An 18,945-nucleotide genomic window follows, 5' to 3' on the forward strand; every position below is an offset into this window, starting at 1 on the left:
ATGCTCTTTCTTAGCAGGATCTAGCGAGCTGAATGACCTTGCTATTGGCTAGGCTATGATTTCCTAGGCTATCTTTGTAAAGCGATGTTGTATTTTTCACCTACCTAGCGGTGACAGGCTCTAGAGGGAAACCTGTAGGGGATTGCGTTTTGGCCGATAGAACATAATCGCGCAAGGGAAAAGAAACACCTATAAAAGAGAATTGATGGTCCCATATGTCTCAGCTATGCAGATCGCCCACCTTCATATTGACTTTTATCTCTATCAAAATGCTCTCTTCATTATGGGCCTACACTTCCATTGTTACTGCCGTCACCGCGGCGACCCGGTAGCCAATTTCCCTGGCGTATCTCAAAGTTTTCAATTTGATCGAAAAACATAGTTTTCAAATTTTGATTTTTCTCGTCGTAAGGGATTGCTCATGTCCCTCGGTTATGATAGGAAAGTCTTCACGACGGATGTTTCGAAATCGACCAGCGACGTTGAAGTCCGACTTACAAGACTCCGACATGATTGCAAAGTGCCTTAAAGATATCCGGGTCATCTAATCTCCATCGAACGTTCGCCGTTTACCAAGGGCGAATGACGCGGGGTTCGTCCTTGTCGTTTCTCGGAAGGCCATCCCGACATCTACAAACGATATGCAAGATGCATCTTCCCCGCAATTGTGGAACGTGGAAGTCAATTACATAATAAGCCGTGAAACAAATGTATGTTTGACTCGGGCTGGTCTTCCGGCAGTCGGACTATGCTATATGAAGCGGAGTTAGGTATTAAACATATTTAAATATCCGATGAGGGGAAGCCATGCGCTGTGTTTTTACGAGCTCTTCACCCCGAAAATCAGATATGCGGCCTTCAGTGATCAAGCGTGTAGCTGGCCTGAGCCGAGTCACGGCCTCACACAGCAATGGAATTGCCCGTCGCTACTTGACTATGCTGCAACCACCCAAGTTTGAGAATGAGAAAATGGTGAATTAATAAATAATCTCACCCAACTTTTGCTAATTCATTACATAGCTCAATTATGCGAAAGACTCTGCTGAAAGAGCCGAGCTCACCAGAACTATCCAAAAGCTTAAGAGTGAATTTCCATTCACCATTCCTATTCAGATCAATGGTTCAAAGGTAAGATACGGATGGAAATGACTCTTCCACATTTTCTAACCTCCGTACTCGCGCAGGTCGAGACAAAAAGATCGCGAGCCCAGCTGAATCCTTCAAAGCATAGCGAGATCATTGCGAACTATGCATCTGCCACGCCAGAACAAACCAACGCCGCAATTGACGCAGCCCTGAAGGCCAAGCCGGCATGGGAGGCGACACTTTTTGAAGATCGTGCAGCTGTTTTCCTGCGCGCTTCCGAGCTCATCACTGGCAAATATCGCTCAGAGATTGTTGCGGCGACAATGCTTGGACAAGGCAAGAATATCTGGCAAGCAGAGATCGATGCACCAGCTGAGACTGCCGATTTCTTCCGCCACTATGTTCAAGAGGCCTGGGCCCTATTTTCTCAGCAGCCACGAGTCCACCTTGACGGAAATTGGAATAAAATGGAATACCGACCTTTGGAGGGCTTCACCTATGCCATCGCACCCTTCAACTTCACCGCGCTTGGCGCTACCCTAGTTGGACCAGCTGCTTTGCTTGGCAATGTTGTCATCTGGAAACCTTCCGACTCGGCTCTGCATGCTAGTTGGTTGCTTCACAAGATTCTGCTTGAAGCTGGGCTCCCCAAGGATGTCATTCAATTCCTGCCCGGCGACGCTGAGGAAGTCACCAACACCATTCTTAAGAGGCCTGAATTCGGTGCGCTCACATTTATTGGATCGACCGCTACCTTCAAAGGTATTCAAAAGAAAATCGGTGATGGAATTGGCCAGGGCATCTACAATTCGTACCCCCGCGTGGTAGGAGAGACTGGTGGCAAGAACTGGGGTGTTGTGCACCCCTCGGCGGACGTGAGAAGTGCCGCTTTGAACACCATTCGAGCGGCTTTCGAATACCAGGGACAGAAATGCTCTGCCAACTCGCGCGTCTACGTAGCAGAGTCCGTCTGGCCTGAGTTCCAAAAAGTTCTTGTTCAGGAGACTGCTGCTCTCAAGGTAGGAAGTGTTGAAGACTATAGAAACTTCATCAATCCCGTGATCCACGAAAGGTCTTTCGATAGACTCAACAATTTCATCGAGAAGGCCAAGAATGACTCGGAGCTGGAGCTGGTTGTTGGTGGCAGGGCTTCCAAGCAGGAGGGTTTCTATGTGCACCCTACCGTGTACCGCACATCCAACCCCCGTCATGAGATCATGTCCGAAGAGCTATTCGGTCCTGTTCTCGGTGTCTACGTCTATCCCGATGAGAAGTGGGAGCCGACTCTCAAGCTGATTGATACTACATCTCGCTATGGCCTCACAGGCAGTATCTTCGCCAAGGATCCTTATGCCAGCCGACAGGCGCAAACCATCCTGAAGCATGCTGCTGGTATGCTTTACTTGAACACCAAGTGCACCGGCTCTACTGTGGCTCAGCAACCATTTGGTGGAAGTCGTGACTCGGGCACGAATGATAAAACCGGCACAATGGCCCATCTGCAGCGATTTGTTAGCACTCGCACCATTAAAGAGGAGTTCGTTCCTCTCGAGAAGGTTGAATACCCTTCCAACGAGGTTTAATGTAGATAGAGAACCTCTTTCTTATGGGATATCACATGCCAAGACATATTGATGTATAAGTTTGAGTTGAATTCTTGATTAAACCTGGGTGGAGATCTATTGTTCAAATTCCTTTCTAATATGTAACGTCAGCCTCTTACATGTATGACTGGTTATATGGTGAAATAGAAGTCTTATAGATAATGACAGTCTTCTCGTTACCACCGAAGCGTTGATATGACCTACGCCTCGGTTTCTGAGGCGACAACTGTTAACTGAGAGTTTCCCGGTGTGGTTGTCTTCTAGTCAGCCACATCTTCTACTCTTCAAATTGTAGCTGGAATTTGATATCTTCAACGTGATTCGATAGAAAACTTGACCCTCAAAATGGACAGTGGGATGTGTTGAAAGCAAACTGCCTTCTCCTGGGCATTACCTAGATCAAAGGAATGGATTGAACACTTTCAATGAGTTTGTCTATTTGACTAGACGCAACAGTACGAAACTAGTTGAGATCAAATCATATATGCAAGGCTAACACCTCACAGCCCAGGAATCTCACGAGCCGGCCCGGCTCAAGTAAATGAAGTGTCTCAGCCTGGCGGCTGCCCCGATTTCCCTTGATAACATGAGGCCCCTCTTTTGATAAGTTACTTTGGCTGGAGGAGCACCTCGTCCGACCCCCCCCCCCTCACCATCGGATGGTCGCTCCGACTGGAGTCGGCTGACACTTGCATAATACATTGGTGGATCAAGGTAAATTGACAAAGTATCCTAGATATAGAGACCGTCGCAACAATACCTGCAATTTGTCGTTTTCATCAAGTCAAAAGCCAACGCCTTTCTCTTGTTTCGAGAGTCACGGCTCGAAAAAACCTATTGTCAGCCCTCTTCCTTCTGAATTCTCATCACGATGCTTTCTCGATCTACATCTCTTCACGTCGGAGTCAAACCCCGCCTTCCACAAGTGCAAAGCACAATTTATCGGCGGCATCGCTCAACCAAGCAAAGGTTTCATGATGCAGCAGTTGCTACACCCACAATCCAGCCTCCGCCCGAAGTTCCGACCATGGCAAGACTTCCAACCAAATTGGTCTTGCGTTCTCTGCTTTTGACCTCTCTTATGTCTTCCAAGATATTTCTCAAGCCCGCACTTTCCGTTCTGAACCTTGTCACAAATTCCAAATCCGCGATCCTTGACCCCGATCAAAACCTATTCCTCAATAAAATCCTACGATGGACAGTGTATGACCACTTTTGTGCGGGCACGAACAGGGCAGAAGTATCAAAGACGGTTGCAGAAATAAAGAAAATTGGCTACCAAGGAGTCATTCTGGGTTATTCGAAAGAGATCGTCATTGACCCCAACGAAAAGTTGGCTCAGGATGAGACCAGTTCGGCAACTTATAGTGAAAAGTGTTATGAGATGGTGGAAGAATGGAAACATGGTACACTTGATACTCTCAGTATGATTGGATCAGGAGATTTCCTGGCTGTGAAGTAAGTTTTCATTTCCCATTCCCATTCCTCATTCCCTTCCGTTGCCCATCTCATGTCATTGTCAGGCTCACGGGTGCCGGTCCAATTGCCGTGGACGGTATGGCAGAGAAGAGGACCATGCCTGAGGTCATAATGAAAGCTATAGATGAAATTTGTATTGCTGCCCAAGCACAGGGATCACGCTTGTGGCTAGATGCTGAACAGCAAGTTCTCCAGCACGGCCTAGATGACTGGGCTATTGAGATAATGCGAAAGCATAACAGAACCAATCAACCACTTGTGTACAACACCATTCAGGGGTATTTGAAGGCTTCAAAGGCAAATCTCGATAATCACATAACCTTGGCGGCAAAGGAGGGATGGGCCCTTGGAATTAAACTGGTTCGGGGAGCATACATTGAACATGAAGCTCGATCTCTCATTCATGATACGAAGGAGGAGACAGACGAATCTTATGATCTGATCGCCGATACAATGCTCTGTCGCAGAATGCCCAAAGATGTCAAAAACTTGACATTTCCCATCGCGGCCCTTTTCCTCGCCACACATAATGCCGCGAGCGTTGCTAAAGCAATCTCCACACATCAGAGTCGTCTGCTTGCAAATAAGCCAACGGTGTTGCTGGAATGTGGACAGATCCAAGGAATGGCGGACGAGCTTAGTTGCGAATTAGTGCAGAACTATGAGAATGCTTTGAAGGAATCTTCCGCAGCGAACATGCCGGTCCCGAAGGCTTTCAAATGTATGGCATGGGGATCGGTCTCGGAGTGCATGCAATATCTGTATCGACGGGCTATTGAAAACAAAGGCGCCGTTGAGCGTACACAGCATATGGCGACTGCTCTGCGCCAGGAGCTGTGGCGGAGGATTGTTGGTTGACGATCAAAGACTTCTATGAGAGTAACAAAGACCCAGAATTCTCCAGGGAAAATGACGCTTATGTCAAACTTTGACCTGTGCTCGTCTTCTTTGTGCAATTGATATATTTATGTAAACGAGAGGCCTGAATTATTTCCGAGGCCTCCGGTAGAGTACACAACTTAGAGGAGGGATAACCCTATCTTCAGAGATAATGATCTGGGGGAAATTTGTAATTCTTTTTTCATTCTGAGCTTGAGATTTCATTTTTTTGAATGATTAAATTTCTATTATTTTGATCGGATCGAAAGCAGCTTGAAGACAAATTACCGATGACCTCGCGAGATTAGTTTCGAGGGAGAGTACCATGCTATAGGGGAGCCGGGGTCATAACGTACCATCCAAGATGTATCCTTGATCTGTTTACGATCTACACTTGATATCTTGTTCCGTAGTGGCAAGAGCTCTAGGTCCAATCAACCAATCAGGTATCGAAATTGACTACTATCCCCACATTCCTTATCTCATAACGTGGGGGCTTGACAAGGTTCGCGGATAAAAAAACGTCGGAAGGCCCTCCCGACACTCTCTTCTTGCATTATCCTATTCTACCCCGCCTCATCGTTGATATCGGAGAAGATTCACCGATTCTATACTGCTAAGTTGTTCATTTCATTCGGCTCGATCGTCCGGTATGCCTGCGACAGCAAACAAAGGGAAAGCTAAGAAATGTCTGAAGGCGTAAGTTGCCCAGCACGCTAATGATTGGAGTTGAATTCTAAAATCTTATGCAAGATGTGTACGATGTCGGAGTATGAAAGTGAAGTGCTCTGGATCGGACCCCTGCACAAGATGCGCCCGCAAGAAGCAACGTTGCCATTTTCCCTCCCGAGGATGTACGAGTCTCGGTCTCGGAGCGGTCAGTCATGGACGGTACTCCAAAGCTCTTCAGAACTAACCAATTCGACCAGCTATCTACGACAGCTTGAGGAACATTTAAATCAAAGCAACGGCTTCCCTCGCACAAGTGGTTCGAGGCATAGACCTCTGAGTGGACCCTCAGATGTTGGACGCGATATCAATTTGACAACCACAAATGCAACATCGTATCTTTTGCATGATCAACCTGAAGCCCATTTGGGAGATATCACCAACGGTTAGTCTATGAATAAGCCTTTGAATTTGGTCTTGAGAGAAACAAAAGGATTGATGAAGTTACCTCAAGGGATAGATACGTCTTTTAATCTCCCAGAAACTCCGCATCAGCAGCGAGAGCGTTCTGGCAGCGATCTCGACATCGAAGAAGAACGCAGGTCACGATTCTCAAGAAATCCTCTCGTGGATAGGGATCCTTCCTTTGCGCAGACACCGGACGGCCGCTTCTGTAAGTGAACCCTGACGAGATAAATTCGAACCTACTAATACAAATAATTTCAGGGTACATGGGCCCAACATCATCATGGTCTTTTTGTCGCCGTGTCCTTGCCTTGATAGGAAGAAGAATCCCCGAGTCTAATTGTCCCCAGACCCATGGCACTTAGATGGAATGGCATTTAAGCTCCAATGGAAGCCTATGCACTCTGACGAAGTTCCTGATGTGGCCAATTTACCACCATTGGATTATGCATTGTTTCTTTTCAATACTGTCAAGTTCTACTTTGGCTTTCTTTCATTCATGATTGATGAGGATGCTTACCTTCGAAACCTACATGAGTTCTACAAAGACCCTGCAGCGAAAGCGGCCACTTCGCGTTATTGGTACGCTCAGTATCTTCTCGTTCTGGCCTTCGGAAAGGCGTTTCTGACTCAAAAGAACGCCTCCGGGGCTCCCCCGGGTCACCAATATGCCTCAAGAGCAATGGCTCTTTTACCGGACTTGTCTGGTATGCACGAAGACCCATTGACCTGCATCCAGGCGCTGAGCCTGGGGGCAGTCTATCTTCAGTCTATTGACATGAGACGGGCTGCATTCCAGCACGTGAGTCTGCACGTCGGCGCAACATACCCATAGCATGCTAATCTTGACTCTAGATCGGACAAGCTTTGCGTGGTTGTATAATAGAAGGTATTCATAGACATGTTCCAGAAGAATTGGGCGGACCGGAGCTCTCCCGTCGCTGCAGAACCATATTTTGGGTGGTCTATATGTTAGACAGGGAATTCTCTGCGCTCATGGGCGCACCGAGCTCGATCAGAGATGAAGATATCACAGTCAGATTACCAGCAGAGGTCGAACATTCAGTTGAGCATATCAATTTGACGCTGCATGTCCGTCTATCGCGTTTAATGGCTGAAATCTTGGCAAGTGCGTTTTTGGCTGCTTCACAACTCGCCAATCACTAATCTTAATTCATAGATGTCTACGGAGTTGGCGACGAATTCAACGGGTCGCTCGTCCGAAACATGCAATCCATACTTCATAGCATGGCAGAGCTATCTCATGACCTGACAGCATTCTTGAATACACACTTCCACGGGCTGATCAGTCGAGCCTCCAAGATGGCGATTCGACTGATGCTGGCCCATCACCATGTGAGACTTTTTTATCTCAGTATTCCAGTCTAGGGAGCTAACAAAAAAAGTGTGTGGTTCTGACAACAAGACCACTGGTGATGTGCGCTCTCCATATGCACATTGAACGCACCGAGAGACGCGCATCCAAAACAATATCACTTTCTCCACCCGTCGCTTCGCTCTTACAATGTTGTGCCGATTCCGCCCAGACTATTCTCCAAACACTACAAACATTAGCCGATGACGATCTCATAGGTGCGTTCTTGGCTATCATTCATGATGAAAATGAGGCATCTAATCCTATTTTTCAGATGCGTTCCTACCTTTCCAGATTGAAGATGCATCATCATCTGCCTTCGTGCTCTACTTGCTTCGCGCAATTTCCCCTGAGCTCATCCATAGTAACAACTGGTGTGAAAATCTCAACAGTGTGCTGGATAAGCTAATTTCAAAGGGAAATCTGGCAGCGCCACTTCGAAAGCAGGAGCTAAAGCAGTTGGAACAAATCCTGGCACCTTTAACTCCTAATCTCTCAATCTCTTTGCCTCCAGTGAATTTTGATGAAGCCCCAGATGAGGGTGAGGAGGTCTATGATCTGGACCATGTTGGCGTCGGCGACGAATTTGAGTGGGACTTGCTGGGTTTAAACTCTTCTGTTAGCCTTCCGCCGAGAGAATTGCTTGATCTTGCGGATCAGCTAGACGTGGAAAGCATCATGCAATCCGTGAATTGTGTAGTCGAATCGAGCAATTGACTTGCTACGAATGATGAACCACACATGAGCGTGAAAAACGGATCACTATTCCGGTTCTACCTGTCTCGTGCTAGTAGTGAAACAATAAAAGTAATCGCATAACTTATAAGCGCTATTTTAGAAGCGCTATTCTAGGAGCATTGTTTTGGGGCTCTCCGAGTTATCTTTAACCAGCTCCAAGTGCCTTCGCGTCCATTTATGATGCGGTGACTGTATCTCAGTGCAATGTCCATCATCTGATTGAGACGAGTATTAGCCTCCCTGACACGAGTATTTCAACTTTGGATCGAAAGTAAGAGCATTTACCGGTCGGATATTGAAACGACCATTTACAAAGATCGGCCGATCTTAGATGCCGCATGTTCCTAGTACTGCAGAATGCGGTATGCTGATAATCGGAGTACCAAACAGAGATCTCCAAATACTACTCTTACTGATAATAAAACTGTCCCCCTTCAAGTCATCCAAAGTCACGTTGCATCCCCTAGTCCTTCATTTTCATCGCCTTACCTCGAGATCTAGCAAGATCCGAAACGATAGAGCATTAGCATGCAGGGTGATCTCGCGAGAATATTATGGAAACCTACCCTGGCAACTCATTCGGCACTGCCCTTCTTAATCTCCAAAATACTCATTGACTCGATGTTTGGAGCACAGGAGTCACAGCCCCTTGGATATCGCAGCTACAGCACTCAGACGAAGTCAAAAAAGTACACGATCGTGGTTTTGTGAGAAGGTCTCTTCTCATCCACCTTATCTCCACAATGTCGGTAGGCTGTTCCGGCGGTCGGGAAGCCCTCCCGACTTTTCTTGACATCAATTTTTAAGCAACCAGGCAGCACGTGTGTGAAAATTAGATCTACTGGTCAGCGTTCGATTATAAGAGCTAGGCGTTCAAGGCAATTGATTGAGTGAGACTTTGAACAGGCTTCTCAGTATGTGGCGATCAAGAACGTTCGGACGAGTGCTGGCTAAGCAGTAAGTGAAAATCTATTCCATGTGGAGGTTGGAAGCTAAGCATAAAAAGACCCTGCGATTCTTATCGCGTTTCTCTGATTCGAGATTCACGATCAGGGGCAGTCAGAACGAGCTCATCGACTGCAACTGCTCCTTCAGAAAGCATTACTGCCAAGGCCCAGCAAGACTACAAAATTGTGCAAGACGTCGGCAACTTCGATGAAGTGCAAGCCAAGCGCCCTGATTTCGACCACTCGACATCCATCGAGGTGACGAAATCTCCCTATCCTGAATGGAAATACGGGCAGGGAGTGCCAGACAAGGGCGCCAGTTTGGCCCAAAAACACCACGAAATCGATCCTTACGCGTCTGATCGGCCAATGATTAACAATTACCGTCTGCTTGTGTCCGGCATTGCACCTCGACCAGTAGGCTTCATCAGTACAGTGAATGCAAAAGGCGAGAAGAACCTCTCGCCTTTCAGCTATTTTCAAGTCATCGACCACGATCCCCCAATGTTCATTGTGGGATTCTCTTCGCGTCCTGGCCGAGTCAAAGATACCTACCGCAACCTGAAAGAAACAGGAGAATGCGTGATCAATACAGTTTCCGAAAACATGATCGAAGCTGTCAATGCCAGTTCCCTCGATGTGCCCTACGGTGTTTCAGAGTGGGATGTTTCGGGTCTCACAGAAGCCCCTTCCACAACAGTCAAGCCGTCGCGGGTCGCAGAGTCGGTGTTCAACATTGAAGGCAAAGTCATCGATATCAAAGAGTTTACCGATCATCAACGCCCTGGGATGAGCCTTGCTGCCAATGTCTTGATCAAAGCCACTCGCTTCTGGGTGAAAGAAGGTACTACGGACGCAGACTACAGCCATATCGACTTGGAAAAGCTGCGACCAGTTGGTCAATTGGGTGGGGTTGCATATGGCAGAATTACGTCCACTTTTGAGAGGCCGCGTGGTAAATGGTCCGAGGAAATTCCAAAGAGCGAGCTTCTGGCCAAGTTAGATGCTTCGAAGACAAATATCAAATAGAATCATCATAGTCACGAGGATAGCCGAATGAGTATGTCCAGAGATCTCTTGGCATCTCCAGAATATACTCTCGATGCATTTCAACGAGTCCCTCGGATAAAATCCACTGATAGGCTATGTCATAACAAGGCCGACATGTAAGATAAAGGATCTTGCATCCGCGTTCGCCCACGATCTCTGGATCTTCCTCGGGAGCCTCCTCCGAAGTGTTTCGCGCCAATGTATCGACTTTCGACTTCAGGTTTCCTTAAATGCAGCTGTATCTTTCCGGGGCTATTTTCAACTTTCCAAGCTCTCAATTCTATCAAACTTGGCTTTTGAAATGTTTCTTTCCAGATTTGCTCCCCGCATCAACTCCGTCTTCGTCCGCTATCCACGAGCGATTCCTTCAAGGACCATGGCAACAAGAGGCAAGGCAAAAGAATTCCTATGCATCATGCCAGATAATCCCAACGTCTTGAAATTGAGGAAACAGGTCAAGGGGCAAGTCTTCTGTACGATGATTTCCGCAGATACAACTTAGACTGACATTAAGTCATAGACAGCACTATGTAGGGATACAGCCATTGATCGCCCAAGGGAAACTTGTGGATGGAGGTCAGGAACAATGGCACTGGGATTATACAGGACTTCGGTCATCTAACGGGTTCCAGGTGCCATTTTCAAAGAACATCCTCAAGAAGGAAAGGAAGCACAATTCCAGGGCAGCGTGGTCGTATACACCGGCGAGAGCGCCGAAGAAGTTCGAGATATCATCATGGACGACATTTACGCAAGAAGTGGTGTGTGGGACATTGAAAGGATTGAGATCATGCCCGTACGTGGACTTCCCTGGTTATTTCATGCGTCAAAGCTTCTTGCTGATGTCAATCTACATGCAGTATGTACCTGCAGTTCGCCTGCCACTCCCTTGAGCACGCACGGCTCGAAGGAGAGGGGAGCTTGGAGACGCAAGGTGCAAGTACGACCGAGATAGGGAATTTTTTAGCAATAGGTTGGGTAAAGATGAAAAATGGATATTTCATCTAGATTGTAGAAGGCGATATATTGCATCACTATGACCCCCCTTCTTGAGATTGTTGTTCATCAGAATCATGACTGCGCGCTTCCTCGGAGAATTCCACGGCAGGCTGAACGTGGAAATGTCCCATCTGGAACAAGATATTCTGCCACTCGTATTTCCCCGTACCTAGGATCCAGAAATAATTCGTGTCGTCCGGGAACCACCTCTCTTTCCGCGTCGAAGCTTTGTCGCCTCCTTCGAGCGCAGCTCGGCTGGCACGAGTAGTTCGGCCACGCTTGTCGCCAGGACCATGCTCCCTGGTCAAAAGTGCGCGCAACTTGTCGCGATACTCTTTCAATCGACCATCAAAGACCATAATGGCGCGGACGTATGGGGCGATGTCCTCGGTGATTGGGGCAAGGCTGTTTTCAAAAGAAGGCGCCAATCGCCCTGTGGGGATCGGCATGGAGTAATTCGCACGCGTGAGAGGCTCAAACACTTTCTGAAAGTTGGGTAGAGTGTTTGGGAAATGCATCCGACGTGCGCCATCCTTGGTCCAGCCTTTGAAAATGCGAGCCACGCTAGAAGACTCGTGGTCTTCGGTTTTGGGTCGGAAGGTTCGTGAAATCAATGCATTGAACGTGAGACTAATGTTCTCACTTAAGGAGGAGTGTTCGGGTCGCAGGTCGGCCTGCAGGAGAGGATATGATTCGAGATAGTTGGAGCGATGACCTTCGGGAGGTGGAGGGGCAGACGTGTCGACAACATCCTGGAACTTGGTTAGTCCTAATGTCGAGTCGATGCAAGAGATGATACTTGCCTGTAGCATGCTCAAAGAACACTTCGAGCAGAGAAGGTCGAGTGAGCTTCGCATTTCCAGGTAGTCCGCTTCGCGACTCAGCAAATCAAGCTGCTCCGTCTTCGACCGCGATTGATAAAGATCATGAGGCAAAGTCTCCATGATACTGCCGCGGGCCGCGTCCTCTGTTTCTTGTATGCCGAGTCTCCACCAGTGCAAGGTATTCTGCAGAGTCTCCGTTTCACTCTCCAGAGGATCCTGCTCCAGCAAAATGTCGCGATTGAACCAGCCCATGTATGGCTCGTAAGTGTTCAGACTGAGAACTCGAACTCTATCACCATTCTGGTCTACATTCGCCTCCGGAGGCCATAAGGATAAAATCCAATCAAGACCTGCTTTTTCACTTCCAACGCCAATCTGGCACCAAAAATTCAGGTCCATCAAAGATCTTCGGATGTCCATGCCTGAGGCATCGTATAGCTTGCCGGCAGCCTCTCGTTTGAGAACGTGGCCTTCGTTCGCGGCGACAAGTAATAAATAGTCGATGGCTAGATCGCGTGGGGGCCTTTGAAATCGGAGAATGGCGTGTAAAGACATGTCCTGGGTTGGTACGAGGCTTTCGTTGTTGCATGTGATGACAATGGGTCGCTTCGACTGACTGACGAGGGTCAAAACGCCAGTCCAAAACTGTTTGTCCTCGTCGAAAAGCAGGTCGACCTCTTCGAGAAGAATCAAAGACTGTTTCTGTTCACGATTGCGCTTTGCCTCATTGTCGGTTGTTGGACTAGGTTGAGTACTCTTCTTGTCGGGTCTAGCACTCCTAGACGTCTGTCCTTTGAAAAATCCCATCAGCTTGTTTTGTTTTGCATCGTCTTCCGTTCCCAATGGTCGAGGCTTGGCAGAAGATTCGTCGCCATCGTTCAGAAGATGGACTAAATGATTCTGGGTCATGTCCCCGACCCTTTCCAGCATGTCTCGCGCACTTCGACGGCTGCCAGCATTGATCTCAAAAACTTCAAAGTCAAGCTCTTTGGCTGCCGCGTATACTGAAGCAGTTTTGCCAGAGCCGGATGGGCCGCTCAAAAGGATAGCATTTGAAACACGACCCTTCTCTCCTCCTTGTGATGAGGATATTGCCAGGTCTCCTGATCGGATCACAGTTCGTTGAGCAGAAATTGTGACATCTCCAGCAAGCTCATCGTCTGATCCTGAGATGTTGTCCATCTCAGATGCCTCTTCTTCGCTAGAGACGATGAATCCATCGAGTTTGTCGTTCTTCTTTCGCCGCTTTTTCTTTTTCTTGTCTCGGGTTAGGTTGGATTTGCCGTGATCTTTGGAAGGCTTTCCAGTGTCGACTGCCGAAATTTTAAGATGACGAAGCCAGTCACGGAGTACCTGGGCCTCGCGGCCGACTTGCAAAACATCCTCAGCCTTTTTGGGTGCGTATTTGTGAGCCCAGAGTTGCGATTCATACTTCCCACGGTCGAAAGCTGAGAAAGATGATAGCAATGCTGATCTCAAATTAGATATAACTGGGGCGACAGATTGGGCCTGATAACGCGAGTTTGGTGAGGACCAGGACATTTGATTGTCAATTGCAGTCTGCAGAACACGTCCACTGGCGATATGCCGTAAAGGCAAGCGTAGATTCGATGTGCCATGTCCTCCCATGTATGAATTTGCCATCTCCCGTGCACATGATGTGCTGGTCAAAAGAGCATTTTCGTCATCGCTAATAACGATCGCCGGAGATTTGGCTTTCTTTCGGTCATTTATGAAGGGGTTGACGGTGAAGGGTTTGGTAGCCTGTTCCGAGTCAAGAGAACGGATATGGACAAGGTCTTTGGGTGGCCACAAAGGTTCAATGAGCTCGGGAAAATTTGACTTATTTCGACTGTTTGTCGAGGGAAATGTTGGAAATGGCCTTGGTTCTCGCCTGGCCTCTGATATGGCAGGGGTGTTGGTCTTGCTTGAATCAGTGTTTGAGTCACCACCAGATGCCGTGTCATCCTGGGACTTTTGTGCCGCTTTCTTCACAAAGAAAGGGTGTGTTGGCTTCGCAGGTCCTTTCACCACGGGTTTTGGGGGTGCTGCAGGCCGTGGAGGGGCGGGTCTATATACCGTTTGGCCATTGAGAATTTGGTTGATCAAGCTCCCAATTTCCCTCTCTCCTTCGGTGCTGTATTTGAGGATGGTGAGTTTACTGCGGACCTTCGCACCTCTTCGTCGCTTGCTTCCCGTCGACTTTCGGTCTGTTATTGCCGTGGAGCTGGCAGGAGGGGAGCTCAGCAATCTACCATTGGTATTCAACTTCAATATCTTTCGTTTGCCGCCATTGGACGCGTCTTCGTCGTCTTGTTCATTGGAGCTCGGGTCTAGGACCTGACCGCTATCGTCCAAGGGTCGAGGCGACTGGTGTGAAGCGATGGCAGGGGCAGGCCGAGTATCAGCTATGGGTGGAGGAGCCGCAGTTTCTGAAGTCTCGATTCCCAGCCATCCTGAGAGTCCTGTTCTCAATATTGTTCCTTGGTCTGGCTTGGATTTCTCCATCCTGCGTCTTTTGCGTCGGCTCGCATTAGGGTCTTCGTCTTGGTTCAAGGGCGCCGAGATCTGAGACCTCGGGACTTCAGGTCCATTCGATTCTTGCAAATGCGGCAATTGCTCTTCGTTGGCGCGAGCAAATACATCGGTTGGCGTTGAGGCTGCGTTGCCATTGGGAAGGGAGTGATTGGTTTTTCCTGGAACTGCAAAATCTGGGTGTTCGATATGAGCTAATAGTAGTGTAAAATTAACCGCGAGGCTCATACCCTGTCTGAAGAAAGGGTGGACAACGTGCTGATCGCCCGGTCCCATGGCTACTGGTGGATGGGATGTGAGGGTGTCCATAAGTTTGAATCCCTCAGTAGCTCCAGGAGGAGGGGGCGGCAGGAGAAGGAGATCAATGCACGTTCATCAGAAGCCGCTTACGGTCGAGACTCGGGTCATCGACGAGGGCAGAAAAGAGAAGGCCAAATGGTCTTTATCGTGGTTATCTCTTTACACGTCCGACGCGAAAGGCGCGTCTTGAGTGATTATGTCAGCCTGATCACATCGCCGAGTAGAGATGCGCTGTTTCCTGAATGGGACTAGCACAGTGGTGGGGCCGGCCCGTCGTTATCCCGAAAAATTTTTAGATTTCCCCGTTGGGACGGCTTTGCAGCTTCACCGATCAGGCTTTGAAGGGACTGGAATCCTTATTTTGACAAGATCGTGATTCCGAGCGTCATGGATCTGCAGTCGCCATCGGTTCTGGCGCAATTGCCACGCCCTCTTCATGCGTCTACGGGCAAGACTCGCATTAGCGACGTCTTCAGTCTGGCCGACGCCAAAAAGCGCAAGCGCTATGAGGTCGCGGTTGCAGTGGATGGTGAAGCTGTCAACATCTACAATGTATGACACCCGATTCAATGATCAATTTTGTGCGGGCTGACATTTTTTCTTCCAGGTCCAAACACCCAAGCTTGTGACCTCATACGCAGTCCCTCCGCAGTCCACTTTCTCTTGCACACCATGCTCTATTCGCCGAAAGCTGCCCAAAAAGTCCTCCGTCAAGCGACAGACATATACCGCGGCAACACGCCCGGACCGCCAGATCAAGTGCTTCGTTGAAGAGATTGGCAGTGGCTCCACTGCGCCGGTGATCTCTTCCTCTGCCGCCACCATCACTGACTCAAGCAGCCCTACAAATTTTGTTGGCATTATCCCTTACACTGTCGAAGACGACAACGAGGTCGACCCCTTCGATATTCTTGCCGTCCACGAGGACGGTCGCGTGCGCCGACTTTCATCCGATCTGAAAAGTCAGCGTTGGAGCATTCAGCACAGCGAAATCTCCAAAATCTGCTCCACCACGCATGCCGTTCACTCGTGCTTCTTGGTCGATCTTGAGGATGCTAAGAAGGCTTTGTTCAGACGGCGACAGGACTTGGCCGCTCTGGCTCTCGGGGACTCAACGGCTTTGGGAACCGATGAACCCTCCATTTTGCTGATTGTGTCCCACCCAAAGGACGCTGACCAGATTGCTTTGAAAGAAGTTACTGTTCAGATGTTCTCGGTTCCTGCTAGCGCTAAATCAGGAGGCCACGAAGAGAGTCAACGTCTTAGACACCTTCAGACAATTCAGGTTCCAGCCCCATCCGGGCTAGACAAAGTTGACAGTGATGGCCTCCAATGGACCTTCCACTCGGGGTCAGCAGGCCTTCAGTTGTCGTTCTCGAAGGGATTTTTGAACGTCGATTTGTCACAATATTCGCCCTCTGTGACCTCTCTGTTCGTTCTCGACGAACGCTTCTCCTCTGTCATGCGTATTTCACCACAATGTGTCATTGGCGCGAGTGACTCATTGGTGGCAGTATATGATACCCAATATCAATCTGTACAGCGAAGCATCGCCGCGGGCGATGTGTTGTCCGGAGCCAGCGCCAACGCGGATGCCCCCCCTGGTCTTCATCAGCTACTTTGCAAAGCTTGGAATTGCTGTCGCAACCAAGGGAAATACACTTATCGCATTTGACTTGACCTCTCTTCAGAGCCACTCCGGATCTTCTCTGAAGCGATCGCGCGATGGTCTCCTCATCGATGCTATTGGCCGCGGTATCGGCTCGTCTGCTGCGCAGTGGAATATGGCATCTAAGAAGCACCGTTCCGAGAACATGACCTCTCTTCGACTCACCTCTCCTGAACAGGTGGAACAATGGAATCAGTTGACAAAGGATGTGGACGAGGCGGCTAAGACTCGGGATGCCGAGAAGTTTGACAAGGCGGTTCTCCGTTATTTCTGCCAATCTGATGCGCCTGAGACTCTTCCAACTCGGGGACAATATGTTAATCCGGAGTCTACTCTTTTCCTGCTATCGAAGATGTTTACAGTCGAGGATTTCAAAATTCAGGATGGAGTCTCCGCTTCATCTCCCTCTCAACTGCGCCTTGTGCTCTGGCCTTCCGTCACATGCGACTGGCTCATTAGTCTGGGTCATCTGTCTCCTGACAACGTCGAGATTGCTCTTCGCCGAGCCTCTAAGCCTCGCATTCTGCAGCCCTTGGTTACCGGTTCTTTTGTCCAATCTCTCATTGATGCCGATCCCTCGCTCAAGCAGGTCAATCAAGTCCTTGCAGGGCCCTCGGTCATCTCCTCCGATGAGCTGACCTACGCGCTTAAGTACTTCCTGAACCAGGCTCGCCTGCACTCTAGTGCTCTGGAAGAGACTGCTCGTGCCATAACCAGCGGTGAGATTGCTACACCCACGCAGGAGCTCACTCGCCACCTCGGAGTTGAAAGAGTCACTCTAAAGGATATCTTCGCTGGCCTGAACACTTCCATTCAAAAGGTCCACTCACAGCCCAAGTCCGCTATTGTTCAGTCTCTGCGCTCGAACCTGTCGCGGACAGAACTCATTTCTTTGATCCACCACCTCCGTCTTTCCCTTGCCACTGGTGGCTACACCTCACGTTGCACCGAAAACCCCCCCACTCCCATCACTCTCGACCAAATTACCCCTTCTCTCTCTCTCAATACCATTATCGACCTCATGACTGCCTCGGTGGATGCAGTTGGCCCTTCCGGCTGGATCTCCGCCCTGCCCGCCGTGGACCTTAACGATGATTCAGACTCGGCCATCGCCGCCGCCAGCCGTGAAATGGAGCTAATTGCCGACATGAAGTCCGAAATCTCCGCCGCCCTTGCTGGTGTGGAGGAGGCCACATACCTCAAGGGTATTCTCCGCGAGTACCTCCGCTTTGCCGACCAAGTGTCTACCCCAGCCGCTACCGCTGGAGACGCCATTTCCAAGATCGACGATGAGACCTCGGCTTCGTCCAATCTTGTTCGTTATGAGAAGCTTAATGGAGCTGACCTTGTCATCTTTGGTCGCCCTGGTGAAGGAGAGGACGGATATGATGGCGATGCCGGTGGCAAGATGCTGCCTTTGTCGCTGAAGCCTGCCACAGCCGATGTGTCGAAAACGAAGATCAACAAGGCCACTGGCGATATCAAGTCTCGTTCCAGTCGTGAGATCGGATACCTTCGTCGTAAGGCGGTTGGTAAATATTCCTTCGAGAGGCTCATTGTTTAAGGGAGTCGGTTTGCCATTTATGTGTCACATTGTAAAAATTATTTACGGAGCAAGAATATAGGAGTTCCATCTGGGGTGAATAAATCGTCCGAATTGTTACGCCAATGACCTATCATACTCTGTAGTGGACTTTTTAGAGAACTTGGCGTGGATACTTGACTCTTTCGGTGATTCTTCAGCTCTTCTCGGACCGTCTCCAAAGATTTTGACGGGTTTCATATTCCAGGTTGTGTTTTTCCACCACGCGACTACATCTTGCCAGCTTGAAGGGAAGCTGCATTCCCACTTCGTATTTGGAAGGCGAGAAAATGGTAGTAATGCGATGTCGTGGTCGTACGGATAAGGGATGTCTGATCTTGTATCCCTAATGCTCTGTCTTGGTGTGCCCATGTCGTTCCATTTCCCTTGAAGACGTATGCATACATAAGGTCCAGGCATCTGGGGGGATACTTCAATATAATTCAGTGCATCGCTGATTACTTTATTGATTACCACCGATTCATCATTTTTCCGATGATGATCCGAATTGAGAATAATGTATAATACTATGTCCAAGACTGCAATTTCGGAGTCGATGATGAGGAAGGTTTTGGGTATGTCGACGAACATGCTTGGTCCGAATATCAGGCTTTTGTTGTAGTGATTTGAACGATATGTTGACGACGAAATAGGTTCTTGCAGCTTGTGACGTCTAGACATAGATTTCGTGTTTTATATTCTCATAGGCCAGGGAGGAGACCTCATCGTAGAGATACCGGCTGC

General features: G+C 48.8%; 7 protein-coding genes across 7 annotated transcripts; 6 read left to right on the forward strand and 1 right to left on the reverse strand.

Moving 5' to 3' along the window:
* Positions 1 to 849: 849 nt before the first annotated feature.
* On the forward strand, positions 850 to 2,669 carry N7477_004457 (L-glutamate gamma-semialdehyde dehydrogenase; the record flags this gene model as incomplete). The annotated part of the gene is made up of 3 exons (XM_056966120.1): positions 850 to 972; positions 1,021 to 1,128; positions 1,185 to 2,669. The coding sequence occupies 3 exons, from the start codon at positions 850 to 852 to the stop codon at positions 2,667 to 2,669; spliced, it is 1,716 nt and encodes a 571-aa protein (XP_056822901.1).
* An 892-nt stretch (positions 2,670 to 3,561) lies between these two features.
* On the forward strand, positions 3,562 to 5,027 carry N7477_004458 (putative proline oxidase Put1; the record flags this gene model as incomplete). Its single annotated transcript, XM_056966121.1, has 2 exons — positions 3,562 to 4,148; positions 4,214 to 5,027. 2 exons carry the CDS (start codon positions 3,562 to 3,564, stop codon positions 5,025 to 5,027), a joined length of 1,401 nt encoding a protein of 466 aa, XP_056822902.1.
* Positions 5,028 to 5,700: 673 nt separating this feature from the next.
* On the forward strand, positions 5,701 to 8,274 carry N7477_004459 (fungal specific transcription factor domain-containing protein; the record flags this gene model as incomplete). The annotated part of the gene is made up of 9 exons (XM_056966122.1): positions 5,701 to 5,747; positions 5,833 to 5,925; positions 5,978 to 6,162; positions 6,259 to 6,390; positions 6,533 to 6,984; positions 7,038 to 7,311; positions 7,363 to 7,538; positions 7,589 to 7,775; positions 7,832 to 8,274. 9 exons carry the CDS (start codon positions 5,701 to 5,703, stop codon positions 8,272 to 8,274), a joined length of 1,989 nt encoding a protein of 662 aa, XP_056822903.1.
* Positions 8,275 to 9,211: 937 nt separating this feature from the next.
* N7477_004460 (flavin reductase family protein) lies at positions 9,212 to 10,271 on the forward strand (the record flags this gene model as incomplete). The annotated part of the gene is made up of 2 exons (XM_056966123.1): positions 9,212 to 9,252; positions 9,359 to 10,271. 2 exons carry the CDS (start codon positions 9,212 to 9,214, stop codon positions 10,269 to 10,271), a joined length of 954 nt encoding a protein of 317 aa, XP_056822904.1.
* Positions 10,272 to 10,707: 436 nt separating this feature from the next.
* On the forward strand, positions 10,708 to 11,185 carry N7477_004461 (YCII-like protein; the record flags this gene model as incomplete). The annotated part of the gene is made up of 3 exons (XM_056966124.1): positions 10,708 to 10,765; positions 10,925 to 11,088; positions 11,153 to 11,185. The coding sequence occupies 3 exons, from the start codon at positions 10,708 to 10,710 to the stop codon at positions 11,183 to 11,185; spliced, it is 255 nt and encodes an 84-aa protein (XP_056822905.1).
* Positions 11,186 to 11,326: 141 nt separating this feature from the next.
* Positions 11,327 to 14,926, reverse strand: N7477_004462 (uncharacterized protein; the record flags this gene model as incomplete). The annotated part of the gene is made up of 1 exon (XM_056966125.1): positions 11,327 to 14,926. The coding sequence occupies one exon, from the start codon at positions 14,924 to 14,926 to the stop codon at positions 11,327 to 11,329; it is 3,600 nt and encodes a 1,199-aa protein (XP_056822906.1).
* Positions 14,927 to 15,337: 411 nt separating this feature from the next.
* On the forward strand, positions 15,338 to 18,183 carry N7477_004463 (uncharacterized protein; the record flags this gene model as incomplete). The annotated part of the gene is made up of 3 exons (XM_056966126.1): positions 15,338 to 15,502; positions 15,558 to 16,409; positions 16,465 to 18,183. 3 exons carry the CDS (start codon positions 15,338 to 15,340, stop codon positions 18,181 to 18,183), a joined length of 2,736 nt encoding a protein of 911 aa, XP_056822907.1.
* Positions 18,184 to 18,945: the final 762 nt, after the last annotated feature.

This window comes from Penicillium maclennaniae (assembly GCF_028827695.1).
Source record: "Penicillium maclennaniae strain IBT 15551 chromosome Unknown utg000004l:1.0-3007600.0:1.0-3009580.0, whole genome shotgun sequence".
Taxonomy (NCBI): domain Eukaryota; kingdom Fungi; phylum Ascomycota; class Eurotiomycetes; order Eurotiales; family Aspergillaceae; genus Penicillium; species Penicillium maclennaniae.